Source organism: Camelus dromedarius, chromosome 23, assembly GCF_036321535.1.
Source record: "Camelus dromedarius isolate mCamDro1 chromosome 23, mCamDro1.pat, whole genome shotgun sequence".
NCBI lineage: Eukaryota > Metazoa > Chordata > Mammalia > Artiodactyla > Camelidae > Camelus > Camelus dromedarius.
The window spans coordinates 23,609,282-23,623,416 of NC_087458.1; the positions used below are offsets into that span (position 1 = coordinate 23,609,282).

Below are 14,135 nucleotides of genomic sequence, written 5' to 3' on the forward strand. Positions count from 1 at the left end.
AACCTTGATATAGGAAAAAACAAAACAAAACAAAAAAACCTTTCTGTAATGATTGCTGAAAAGCCAGAGGCAAAAATGTTCTTTTTTTTTAAAGTGCATGGCTAAAAACATAGAGTTAAAACCAGCTGACTGGGAGAAAAAATTCACAACATATAAAGAATTATTTTAAGATGAGGGACAAATGACCAAAACCCCAATAGAAATAGTGAAAGAAGATATGAATAGGTAGTTCTAAAAAACAATAAAAATTGTTCTGAACAATTTTTAAAACAATGTTCAAACTTAGAATCAGAGAAATGCAAATTAAAACAACATGGAGATACTATTTCACCTTTTAGCAAAAAGTATAGTATATAGAAATTCAGTTGGTGAGGTTATGGGAAAGACACTCTCCTACATTGCTGATGGGAGTGCAAATTGGTCCAACCTTTCTAGAGGGGATTTTGGCAAAGCTATACACACACTTATCTTCCCACCCAGCAGTCCCGCTTTTAGCAGTCTACCCTGAAAATACACTTCCATCAGTATGAAAATACAAAGTATTTTTTGCAGCATTGTTTATAATTGCACAATATTATAAAAAGACCTAAATCCTAAGAAAGTCATTACATGAACTATGTGTGAAAGGTAGAGTAATGGTTCCCCCCAGAGATGTCCACATCCTAATAAACAGAATCTGTGACTATGTTGTCTTACATGGCTAAAGAGACTGCTGTGGATGTGATTAAGGCTGAAGTCTTTGAGGTGGGGAGAGTACCCTAGATTACCCAGGTGGGTTCATTCTAATCACATGAGGCCTTAGAAATTGAGAACCTTTCAGAGAGAGGCAACATTGCTGGCTTTGAAGATGGAGGAAGGGGGCCACAAACCAAGGATTGTTAGTGGCCTTTAGAAGCTGGAAAAAGCAAAGAACAGATTCTCCCAGAGCTTTCAGAAAGGAATGCAGCCCTGCTGACACCTTGATTTTAGCCAGATGAGACCTGTGTTGGACTTCTGACCTACAGAGCTATAAGGTAATAAATTTGTACTGTTTAAGCCACCATGTTTGTGGTAATTTGTTACAGTGGCAATAGAAAACTAATACAGTGGAAAAAACTGGTGAAATTGGAATTAAATCTATAATTTCAGTCAGTGTGGTACCTATTTAAATTTCCTGGTTTTCATAATTATACTGTGTTTATGTAAGATGTTAACATTAGGCGAAGCTGGGCAAATGAAAACTTTCTGTACGATTTTCCCAAATTTTCTGTAAATCTAAAATTATTTCAAATATAAAGGAAAAAAACATTCCTTCTCTTCTCAAGATCCCCGCCCCCCACCTCATTAACATCTTGTTGTTAGTTGCCATTCTTATTGAAGTTGTCATTTCTTTCCTGCTATTCCTTTGTGAATTTCCAAGTAGGCTTTTAATTCATGTCAAAATTAAAGACTTATTCACACATTTTTTAAGCAGTTTTAATCTTTATAGACCCAAACTGGAAACATCCCAAATGTCCGTCCATTGGCAAATGTAAACAATTTTGGTATGTCCATACAGTAGAATAAAAAGGAACCGACTACTGATACATGCACCAACATAGATAAATTTCAAAACCAGTATGCTAACTGAAAGAAGACTCCTTACTGCATAATTCTATTTGTATAACATTGTAGAAAAGATGAAACTGTAGCAACAAATCAGATTAGTGATTTCAAGAGGCTGAGGGTGGAGGAAAGGGTTGACTATAAAAGGGCATGAAGAAATTTGGGGTGGGGTGATAGAAATGTTCTATATCTCAGTTGTGGTGGTATACGTTTGTCAAAACTCATCAAGCTGTACAACTAAAAATAGTGAATTTTGCCTTGTATAAATTGTACCTCAATGAACCTAATTTTTTAATAGAAAAGATAAAATTTAAGACATAATTTATAAAAGTTGAAAATAAAAGGTTTGAAAAAATTTAACAGGAAGATAATAATCAAAATAAATCTGAGGTAACAGTGGTCTGTTAAATGAAAATGAACCTTTAAGACAAAGAATATTATTAGGCATAGAGAAGGTATGCTAAATATCTTCTGCTTGCTCCCCTAGTGTATCAGTGTTATATTATTATTATATATAACAATTATAATATGTTATATCATATAATGTAGTATACATGTTTTATTTTTATATTTTAATATAGTCTAATAACATATTAATACATTAGCATTGGTTAGATCTGATTAAGGAGTATGATTTACAATATTAATTTCTATGTTTTTGTATGTTTAAGAGTTTCATAATAAAAATCTAACTTTATTTAATAAAAGAGAATCATTAAATGCTTGTCAAAAATCCAGATCAAAGATTCTGATATATCAGCTCTGGGCTAGAAAAACAATTGTAACTTAATGACAGAATCTTTTCTTTTTCCCTGTGATGTTTTAATTTACAAACAAACAAAACAAAAATAAAAGCAAAAACAAAAACCCAAAATCAAAAACCCCCACAAGGAGAGAGATTACCCACATTGAAACTGCTTGTTAGCTATAAAGCATTTTGTAACTGTTGTTCTTTTACTGTTCTTACTACCTAGCTTTCCTTTCTGTTTGGACGTGCAATAACTGGAAGATAAAACTAAATAAAACATGATCACTGAAAAGTAGAGTTTAACATTTTCAGTCACCCTTCCTTTTCCCTTTTCCTTGTTTATTTTCTGCAATCAGATTTTAGTCAACGTTTATCGAACATCTACAAGTTCTTAAGCTACGTTACGAGATCGAGGAAGGGAATAACTTATGTATGATATGGCCCTTCTTCTCACGTAATTAAAATTCATAATAATATGAACTGATGAAATATGCAAAATACACAGAGATTAATGTACTAATTAAACCAAAACTTAAAAAGCAAGAACGAAAACAGTTCTCACCTGAGTCCTTTCTAGTTGACATTTCTTAGTGTAAGTCATGCAACATTTTTAAGGAACTGCTATTAAATTTACTTAATCACCATGAATTGCTTAATCCCTTGTGTGGTCGCTGGTAAAGAAAAGTCTCAGACACGATTAAGGCAGGGTTCTGTTGCACATCACTGTGTTTTTGTGTGGGAGGTGATGACACTTTTCTCCCTCTTCTCCGTGTCTTAAGGGACTGGCAGCAGCACCAGGACGCCGGCAAGTCAGCGTGTCTGATTCCCACCACTGAGGCTTCTGAGAGTGGTTGCGTAGCAGCAGTTTTATTTCAGTTACCAATCATGCCCTGATAGCCAGATTCTGTCTTTGGGGGTTACTCCAATTTGCAGGCAGCGGACAACTTTTACCATTCTCTTAGCATTTACCAAGCTCCAGAGAAACACACCATTTGGCTTTTCCTTCCACTGGCAGCTGCCGGTTTTAAGCCTCATTTTGACAGAACATAGTGAGTACCAACTACTTCAAGTTAAGTCATTTTAGTTGTATCATTGCTATGACAGTGTAGTTGTTTAAAATAAGAAGCTTTTTACTCTTTTTAAGAATTGTAGATGGTAGCAAGAGCATTTCAGAGGACAACTGGATGAGGTAGGATTTTTGGGAGGGTTTTATTGATGTTCTTTCAGACTAGATTGGCATCAGAGAGATGAAATCAGGTTTATTTGTTGTCTTCTCCTTTGTTTCCATTTATGCTGTAAGATTTTTAGAGTACACCTATGGGAACATCATTTGCTCTTCAAATTAACATAAGACATAGATATAAATATAACTTTATGTGAAAGAAAGAAAGAAACATTTTCCTGTTGGCATCCATCTATTTGTAAATTTTATATTTGGATATTTTTCTCTCAGTGACCACTGAATCAGTTACATATAAAAGTAATTTCAATAGGATTTCAATTGTACTTTAGTTTAATTATATAGATAGGAATCTTAACAAATTTTTCTAAGTCAAATGTCACATTAGTGGGGGTTTTGCTTGTTTTCTTTTTTCTTTCAGTTTTGAATTATCATATTGTATTTCTGCCTCTTTGTGGTATATAATTCTACAGTAAGATATGTGTAGAAATTAAGTAGTACACGTGGGGAAAATGCATTATATTATAGTGCCTACAGTATTTGAAGAGAATTGGAGAATTGATACAGTATAGTGATTAAAAAGCAAGAGTTCCAGGGTCAGGCTGGCTGAGTGTGAAGTTTTCCTCTCTCACTTAGCAGCTGTGTGACTTGGGAAGAGTCAGACACCTTCCCTGTATCTCGGCTATTGCTGTGTGATCTACTGTTGAAGAAAATGAACTTCATATATTGTGCATTCTTGCTCAAAATCCTGTTAAATGTTCATAGTTTAAAGTATTTCTCTCAGAAAAGCATGTGCTTATTTATTTATGACTGATTTGAATGGTCTTGTCTCATTATTGATTTCCTTAGAAGTCACAGTAAAAGGTGACACCCTTACGGTGGCCTACAGGACTTGCACGCTTTAACACCTACCCCACTACCAGGACCAGCCCCACCCTGCTGCCTCTCTGACCTCGTTTCCCACCACCCTTCTTACTGCTTTCTCCATTCCTGCCACACTGACTTCTTGGCTCTTTCTTGATCATGCTAGGTGTGCTTTTACCTTAAAGTCTTTGCCAAGCCTAGTCCTGTTGCCTGCCATGCTTTTCCCTTCTGATATCTGCACGCTGACTCACCCGTTCAAGTCTTTACTCAGTGTGATCTTCCTCCATAAGGCTTACCATGACCACTTTATATTCCCAACCCTCTTTACACAGCTCTGTTTTTCTGTAGTGCTTGTCTTTTGCTAATTAATTTTGTTCTTTGTTGATTGTCTGTCTCCTTCCACCGATATATAAGCTTAATGAAGGCAAAGATTTTTGTTTGTTTTGTTCACTGACATATCTCAAGAGCCTAAAGTGTCTGGCAAATAATAGGTACTCAGTAAATATGTGAACAAATGAAGCTTTTTAAGTACTAGCAATACACTGGGTTTAAATCCTAACTCCTCTTCTAACTGTGTTACCTAAAGCCCATTACTAAATACCGGCTTCTTGGAGTTGTTGCATGGATTAAATTGTGTTACATATTGGAAAGCACCTGGCTAGTGCTTGATACCCAGGAAGACTTCAGTAAACTTTATTCAGTCAACAAATGTTTTTTGAACATTTGTGATGTACCAAGTATCACTTACAGGCAATGGCATACATAACTGAACAGCCCCAAATCCCTGCTGTTGTGGAGTTTATTTCCCTTCCTTTGTTGTGGTGATTTCTAAGAGGAAAAATTATGATTTCACTGAGCCTGTTCATAGTCTCTCATCCTAGGTTTCTATTCAGTTAATACTCATAGGTTCCTGTTTTCCATTATTTTAAAAGTACTTTTGCATTCAGTTATTCTTTGGGGGTGGCCTCAGGAATTTTTTAATTTAATTTTTTAAATTTTGGTTTGTTTTTTTTGTTTGGTTTTTTTTTTTTTTTTGGAGGGGGAGAGGGAGGTATTTTATTATTATTTTTTAAAGGTACTGGGAATTGAACCCAGGATCTTGTGTGTGCTAAGCATGCACTCTGCCATAGAGCTATACCCTCCCCCTGGCCTTAGGAATTTTTCAGTCCTCATTTTATGAATAAGAAATCTGAAACTTAGAAGTTGTGACTTGTTCAAGGTCATTCAACTGGGGGAAATTGGAGCCAGGACTTGAAGCCACACTTCCTGATTCAGAGTTGCCTGTTCTTTCCATAGTGGCACTTGTAGCAAAAACACCATGATGGCTTTTATTCATTTCACTGCCTTTATTGTTTCAGTTCTACAAACATATGTTGAGCCCCTACTAAATGCCAGATATCAGATCTGCCCTGGGAATGCAAAGTGTTTAGTCCCTGGCTGAAGGATTTCACAGTTTAGAAGGGAAGGCTGTTGACACATCAGTGGGCATGCAGTGTGCTAGATGTAAGCCTGGCTCTATTTATAGATACTTGAAAGCACAGAGGAGGGCCAGCTAATCTAGAGCAGGGTCAAGACGTGCCAGAAAAGGCATCTTCGAAGAGATCATGCCTGAGCTGAGTCTGAAAGGATGACTTAGCCAGGGGAAAAGGAGGGAGGATGAGCAATAGCAAAGATGCTTGGTGAATGGAGAGAATTGTAGGCTTTTATAGTTGCTGGCGTGTAAAGCACAAAGCAGGGAATGGCCAGGGGTCAGGTAAGAGCAGTTAGTAGCTACCAGATGATACCATATCCTATAGGCAGAACTCTTACCAGGACCACTCTGTTAGGTACGTTTAGGTCAGTTGCTCACTCCTGGTCCACTCAGCTATAGCCAGGGCTGTACATGATACAAAGCATACTGACCTGTATGTAAGGAATTGCTCAGAAGGGACCAGGTGGGCAAGAGGGCGTGCCATACACTCTGAGGTTTCCCAGAGTGGATAATGTTGCTGGAAGCCTCAGTGCCTGGCTGGTCCAGGCAGAGGCACAGCAGAAACCAAGCCAAGCTTGGAGACAGTGAATATTTAGGGGCATCAGCCTAATGAGCTCTGTGGTCTTCCTGAGCAGCCTGATCATGGGACCAGATTTTAAACATTGATCTGGTTTTGATTTTGGATAGATGATCATTAAGAGAATGGAAGTTACTGGTAATTGAATAGCTTCAGATGATTAGTCCAGGAATCTAGGTTGACTAGAGAGAAAAACAGGGCCAGGGAGAAAATGGGGTGGTCAAGAGACTGGAGGTTTCTGTGAAGTTAAAGAGCAGATGTATTTGGAGAAAGAGATACTGGGTCAGAAAGAAAAGTCAGGAAGAAGAGAATTACTGCCTAAGATGCCTGAGGCGGCAGATCTGAATAATGATAATATCTAGTGTGCGGGTATAGGAGTGGGTGACTGGAGAGGTGGTTAAGGGTTATTGGGGTTAAGGAAATGTGAAGCCAGGATATCAGACGGATCGCTACCTGGTTATTTACTGGCATGGTGTTTAGGAGTTAAGAGACAGAAATATTGCAAGCGAGAGGCTAAAGTCCTTCATGGAAAAAGGAAAGTGAACGAGAGATTAATGCATGAGAACAGCAAAGAATGATAAAGGATGTTAAATCTAGATGGTATGAACCTCAAACAACATGCTTTACTCCAAACCATTATTTTATGGAATAAAGGTTTGGAAGCAGCCATGGTAAACTAGGAAGACCCCAGCAATCCCAGTAATCTCTGTAGATTACTCTTTTACACTATGCTATTTGTCATCAACATTCTTGAAAGAAAGAATATATCATGGTATTCTGTGGGGAAATTTGAACAACAACTACTCAGAGTCAGAAAGTAGTTCAGAAGAATGAAGCAGCGTTGGGAATACTTTAACCGATTTATTTTGTATATTCTTTTTGTGTATACACTATGTGATATAAGACAAGAGTTCCCTAAATAAGTCTTTTAAAAACCAAGCTCTTTAATACAAAATTAAAATTCTAAGCGGCAAGGCACTGTATTATAGTTTAATTGGCAGCTTTTTTCTTAGTTTACACATAAAATAGTGGTGTGACTTGCAGTCACGGGTGTCCTAGATTCAAAGGAATATGATAGTTTTATTTTGTGATTAAATATGCCAGGCACATGTGCCTGCCTAAGGCATGTCGTGTCATATTTATTTGTACTTAATTTCTAATCCTATATTAAACGACAGGCTTTTTGAGGGCAGAATTGGTATTTGTTTTATCTGTGATTCCCTTACAACACCGTATGGTGATTTGTAACATATACACATAAAATAAATATTTAATAAACAAATGGATTAAAATATGAAGCATGATGTAATAAAGTGCCACAGAAAGGTAAAGTACTAATGAGTGACTGTCTAGTAGTATATTCTCAGTTACCTGCTTAACTGTGTTTTTGTTAGACTTGTATTTAGATACGGTATTTGGTCAGGTCCTTGGGCTGAATCTCAGCTTAAGGCCAGTGGTTTCTGAGCCAACTATAAGTGATCCTAATAGAATTCTATAAATTTAGGTCTGGTTTGCTGACTACATTTATGAGCAAATGTGGTGACTCATCTTGACTGAATTATGGCAAGTAGTAAATAAAGCTTTTGTCTTAGAGAACAAATGACAGTGACTTTCCCTAATGATGCTAAGATTGTACAGAAGACCAGGCAAATGCCTGTCTCTGAGAAATATTGTACTTTAAAAAATAGCCTTGTTTTTTTTCCCTTGCAATCAATCTCAATACACCTATAATAAAAAAAAAAAACAAACAGCCTAGAGGACATGAAACAGCCTGGGGAATGATGTCTGTGTGATATTCTCTAGAAGTCTTTACCCTCGTTCTTTGGGCTACAAAAACAAGACATAACATGAGCATTTTTCTTTCGCCAGCTAAATAGTTCTATTTCTGATTCAGATAAGTTGGTTTCCATTTTTCTCTTGTGTGTTTACAAACTGGTTGGGGTGGAAAAGCACTGGGGTCCACGCTGCTGCTGACCAAGTATTTCCAGCTCTCTTTCTGGATACATGATAGGGTTGTACATTCTTTCCCCATTGGAGTTAAGTGTGGTCATGTGACCTTTTTGTCCAATAAAAGGAGACCACAAGTGACATGGAAGCTTTAAGAGCAGGTACGTAATGTGTCACACTTCCTTTATCCTGCTGCAGCAACTGCAGGAGCACAGAGGTGGAGCCTCCTTAGTCTCAGTCTCTGAGCGAGGACAGTGTAGAGCCAGGTCCCCATCTCCGTTATTCGACCCGCTCATAGACATGGTATGTCTTATGCCATTAAGATTGTGGGGTGATTAGGCAAGCATAACCTAGCTTATCTTAAATACAGTCTTCACCCCAAAACAGTGGCCTTTAGTGGTAACTAAAAGCATATAACAGATTCAATGTGCTGATGCTGCAAAAAATAAAATAGTTTTTTCCTTGTAGAAATATTTATTTACAGAGCCTCTATAAGCTAATATTCATCACAAGATGATTAGAAAGAGTTACTTCCACGCAGCAAAATACTCTTAAAACCTTTTTTAAGACATTTTGATAATGCTTCTGTAAGAAGTCCTTTCATCTGCCAGCAGTAGAATTGTTTCTTGAAAGTGGTGATCACTGTCATTCATTCTCTGCAATTTTTTCTTTCATTCAACGAACTTTCTTGAATGCCCACTATTTGCCAGGTGCTAAGACTAGGAAGATGTTCAAGGCATTCTAGATAGTTTGGTAGAAGTGGCAGACGGCAAGCAGGGGCCAAAAACTGTAAGGCACTTTGTTCTTCTGAAGTCTCGCTGCTTCGTTGGTTCATAAATGATACATCCCTCAGCTACACTTAAAAGTTAGCTTCACAAATACCATATCCAAGGTGACACAGACCAAATATTACCACTTTTGAGACCACCAACATATTACCTTAGAAGTTAGAAGTTCCTTTACCATAGCTAGTATAGAGAATATTTAAGAAATAAGGAATTAAGGGCTATGAAAAAGTTTAATTTTCCCAATTAGCATAGAAGAAAAGAATTATCACATTATCAAATGATTTCAAGCAACTATTTTTTACAAATTAAAAATATTAAAAGCTGAGTTCTGTTTCTAGTCTTCATTATAAGACTGAATATCTTTTGCAAAGGCGTGCAGATGAGTTAGGAGACAGCGAGGTTCCCTTTTGCCCATCACCTTCTGCCTTTTCATTCTAGGGGTTCTTCAGCAAGCGCCTGAAAGGCTCCATCAAGAGGACCAAAAGCCAGTCAAAGCTTGACAGAAACACGAGCTTTCGACTTCCCTCACTTCGCAATACAGATGACAGGTAGGACTTAACTTGCTAAAGACAAAGAAAGCAGTTTTACAGTGGATTTTGATAAAGCATGTTGGTCTTCTCTTACTTTGCATGAATGACTGTTGAAAAGATCTGACACAGAATTTACTTTTTGGTCTTGCTCCTATTGAGGAGCTCAGATAGCCAACAGTGGCTCAAATACCCAACCAGTTTTAAAATCTTACAATATTGGAAAGTGTATGGATACCTAAGAACTTATTTCAGAATCAGTTGTGCTATTTCTGTAGAATCAAGTTCTGGTGATTAGAGGCATATCTTTCTTTTGCAGGATGACTATAAGATGATGCTGACGACAGATAACATTTTTTGAGCATTGTACTAAGTGCTTTATATTCCTTAATTTTTTATAATAACCCCATAAGATTAATATTATTTTTAATAGTTTTTTATTGAAGTATAGTTGATTTACAATGTTGTATTAATTTCTAGTGTACAGCATAGTGATTCAATTATACATATATATATTCCTTTTCATATTCTTTTCCATTATAGGTTATACAAGGTATTGAATATAGTTCGCTGTGCTGTACAGTAGGATCTTGCTCTTTATTAAGATAAACATTATTATTATCATTTTATAGATGAAGAATCTGAGAAACAGAGAAGTTAAGTAATCTTGCTCAAGGTTGTACTGCTTAGTAAACAGCAAAAATGGTATTTGAACTTGGGCAGTTTGGCTCTAGAGTCCATGGCCTTCACTGCTACGTTGTTCTTTGGGTATAGTATATGGAATCAGTCTCATTAATTTGCAGTCACATCTAGAAGACATGTATGAAAAGCAAGCATGGATTTCAATAATTAGGACTCCTGGCTTGAGCAAACTTCAGATGGATACCTCGCTAAGGAGAACAACGTTCTAAGATGACTGCGTGTGCTGGAACATATCTTTAACACTTCATGTCTCCGTGATGCCCAAAGTTTAGGACATGGTACTTGTTGGGTCTTAACACATCACCACCATCACCAGTATTTATTGAGTGCTTACTCTGTGCCAAGCATTTTTAATATAGTCTCTGATTTAATACAACCCTCAATACCATTATTATCCTCATTTTACAGATGAGGAACTAAAGCAAAAGAGATTGAGAAACTTGCCCAAGGTCACACAGCTAAGTAGTAGAGTTTGGATTTAAATTCATGTCTGTCATTCATAATGATACTCTTATTTATACTCGGTTTTTTTTTTCTTTTGGTAATCAGTCCATTATTTTCAGTTACCTACATAAGAAACAGAAATATAGAACTATAATCTCTATCATGGCAGATTATAGATTTGCCAGGCAGATAATTACTCTCCTTATTTTATACATGAAATAACTGGTCCCCCATACTGAGTTGATGAGAAGGTCTTCTGAGAGCCCTGAACCACATTAGAGATGTTCTGTGAAAGCTGCAATCTGTCAATTTGCAATGTAATTGTTATCGTTAGATATCCTTTTTATCTCTTTGTTTTAAGGTAATCATTTAAAGAAGACCTTTTTTCTCATATTTTTCCTTGGATTTCTATTATTCTGCAACTTTCATCATTGTAAGAATTCAAAGTATTTTAATAAGTCTCAGCAAAGTAGAATGACAAATTTTTTCAAAGTACTGGTTTTTAAGAACAAGGATATGGCGCAGCAACTAAAACACCCAATTCAACACCCTGTTTCTTAAACTCTGCAGCCTCATGTATGAATCTGAGAGACAAGGAGATATTTTTTGTAGATGTATTTTATTTTTTAAACTTGCACTAAATATCACCTTCTTAATTTCAAAGTGCTCTCTCCTATTCTGTTTTGCTTTAGGTAGCCTAAAGGGATTCTTGGATTGAATTACCAAAAGATGATATTCTGCTAGAGTCTGCTGTTACTTTTATACAGTCAGTGCTTCTGTAGCCTTTCCAATGACTTAAATTCATTATATGTGCCTTCTATGGTGTTTTACTTCAGTCAATAGTAGTATCTTTCTGTCTCAAATACAGCATAATAAAAAAAAAAGTGCTAGTGAATCTCAAGCATTAGACAACCCTTTCTATTTTTCAAATCCATTTGAATGATAGTTTCCTATAAAGAAATGTTTCAAAAACTTTATTCTTATATAGGGATGTACTAAATAGAAGTTTGAATGTATCAGTTTTTTATTTTTGTTTTTTTAAATGGGCTCTCTTACCTTCAGATCATCTGCAGACACAGATAAATAGAACTAAAGTACAAGATATTAATCAACTGAGTTCTTTAAATTGGTACCCTTGCAGGTGTGATTTTCCAAAACCCCCTGGTCTTGTGTGAAATCCATCAGTTGCCACAATCAGGCCCTTTCTTCCAAAATGGTATATGATATCTAAATCTAAGTAGAAAAACATTCCTATTCTTATATCAAATCAATAGAAACTCTAGACAAACCTAGTAAACAGCCCCCTTTTTCAGTTTTTAAGTTGTACAGTAAAATATGCTTGTATCTTTGTTGTTTAAAAGAAAAAGTTCCAATACATAAATACAGCTTAAAAAACTAAAATGCCTCTTTCCCTTCCTTTTCTCCCCATATAAATAACCTCATTAACAGTTCGTATATTTTCAAACCATTTTAAAAATCCATACATAAATGCACATATATGTTTGTTTTTCCTGTTTTCATGTGAGGGAGATCATCTCGTGTAACTTTGTGACTTAGCTTTTTAGTGTGAATATTTTGGACAACTTTATATGTCAGTATAAATCTACATCATTCTTTTTAACAGCTGCTTTCTTAGTATGCTACATTGTTTTGTAACATATGTACTTCACTTCTCTGTTGACATATATTTAATTGTTTCCCTTTTTCTAGCACAAAATAGGGATGTAATGACCATTTTTGATATGTACCTTTCTGTCCTTATGTGATTGGGTTAGATTTCTGAGATAGAACTACTAGGTTTAGAGTATGCACATTATCAAATTGTCCTTCAAAAAAGCTGTACTAATTTCCTTTCCCACCAACAGATTAAGGTTACTTTTATCCTTTGAACAACCATTTACATTTTGTCAGTATGATGGATGAATAGTAATAATACGTCTGCAGTATATATACTATATGTCATATGCAGTTCTAAGCACTTTACATAAACTGACTCATTTAATCATTACAAGAACCCTAGTTATAGTCATGACCTCATTTTGAAGATGAGAAAACTGAAACAGAAATCAATAAATTGTACAGGGTCACACAGCTTAGAAAGTGGCAGTACTGTGGTTCAAATCCAAGAACTCTTAGCTCTGGGGTCTACACACTTTAAAAAAAAAAACAAAAAAATACCCAGTATGAACAGCCTTTATTGTTTGCAGTAGGAAGTTAAAGTGGAGGGAATGTGACAGCTTCAGCTCCTGGGGGCTCTCCACAGACTCAGTCACCACCCTTGAAAGCTGGAGTCTGCGTTCTTAACCTTTATGCTATGTTGCCTCTCAAAATAAAGACAAGCGGGAGCCATTTCTTTGTTTTAATTTGTATTTCCGTAATGCCTAGTAAGTTGACCATCTTTTCACATGTTGTCTCCTGTGACTTGCTTATTTATCTTTGCCTATTGTTCTTCTGAGCTGTTTGTCTTTTTCTTATGGTTTAGGACAGTGCTTTATTGTTACTAGGGATTGTAAGCCACTGTTACGCACACTGTTAAACTTTTCTTCCAATCTGTTTCTTGTGTTTTAGAATCATACCTCTGAATTATATAAAAGTTTTAGATTTTCATTTTGTCCAACTTGTCAGTCTTTTTCTTTGTGGCTTACCTGGCCAAATTTGACCAGAATGCTAAACTCAAGAAGCCAGGGATCTCTTTCTTATTAAATTTCTCATTATGACACTGTGCAAATTTCTCTCTCTGCTCTTCAAGAGGAGGGAACAGTGTATCTGGGATATCAGGAGGATAATGAAGTAGTGATCATGATATTTTGAATTCTTCAAGGCTTTTATAACCACAAACCTTATCTGCCCTCATTACATTTTTAAAAAGATAAAATTATTCCCGTGAGGTCTGAGTTACTGCTTTAAGATGGCAGAAAAATAGTTTTAAATGACTTAATTTCCTCTAAAGAAAGTTTACTACAAATAATCAGTAAGCTTCTCTGTGCAAAAGACCATAGGGTATTTTAACATGCAGACTTAATTGGTCAAAAAGACCCTGATGGCTCCAGGTTTGTCTAGCCGATGATCTGCAAATCACAAACTCTGCTCTAAGGCCCTGAAGGAATTTGGTACCAGTGTTGCTTTGGGGGTCAATTTATAATGATCCTTAAATTCAGAATTTCCTTTGTAAAATTGTGGGGCATAGGCATAAGGAATGAAAACTTGCCAAATAATTAATGTTTCTAAAAAACAAATTTCTTGATACACAGTAGCATATCTAATTGTGACAGTTATGTACAGACTAGAAAGCCATGTACTACC

General features: G+C 36.1%; 1 protein-coding gene across 10 annotated transcripts in view; it reads left to right on the forward strand.

Moving 5' to 3' along the window:
* Positions 1-14,135, forward strand: part of RASAL2 (RAS protein activator like 2) — a 302,791-nt gene that overhangs the window by 236,691 nt on the left and 51,965 nt on the right. For all 10 annotated transcript variants that reach the window (XM_031435709.2, XM_031435711.2, XM_031435712.2 and 7 more), the window contains one exon: positions 9,598-9,707. In XM_031435709.2, the coding sequence (XP_031291569.1) occupies positions 9,598-9,707 (110 nt within the window). The remainder of the gene's footprint in view (positions 1-9,597; positions 9,708-14,135) is intronic.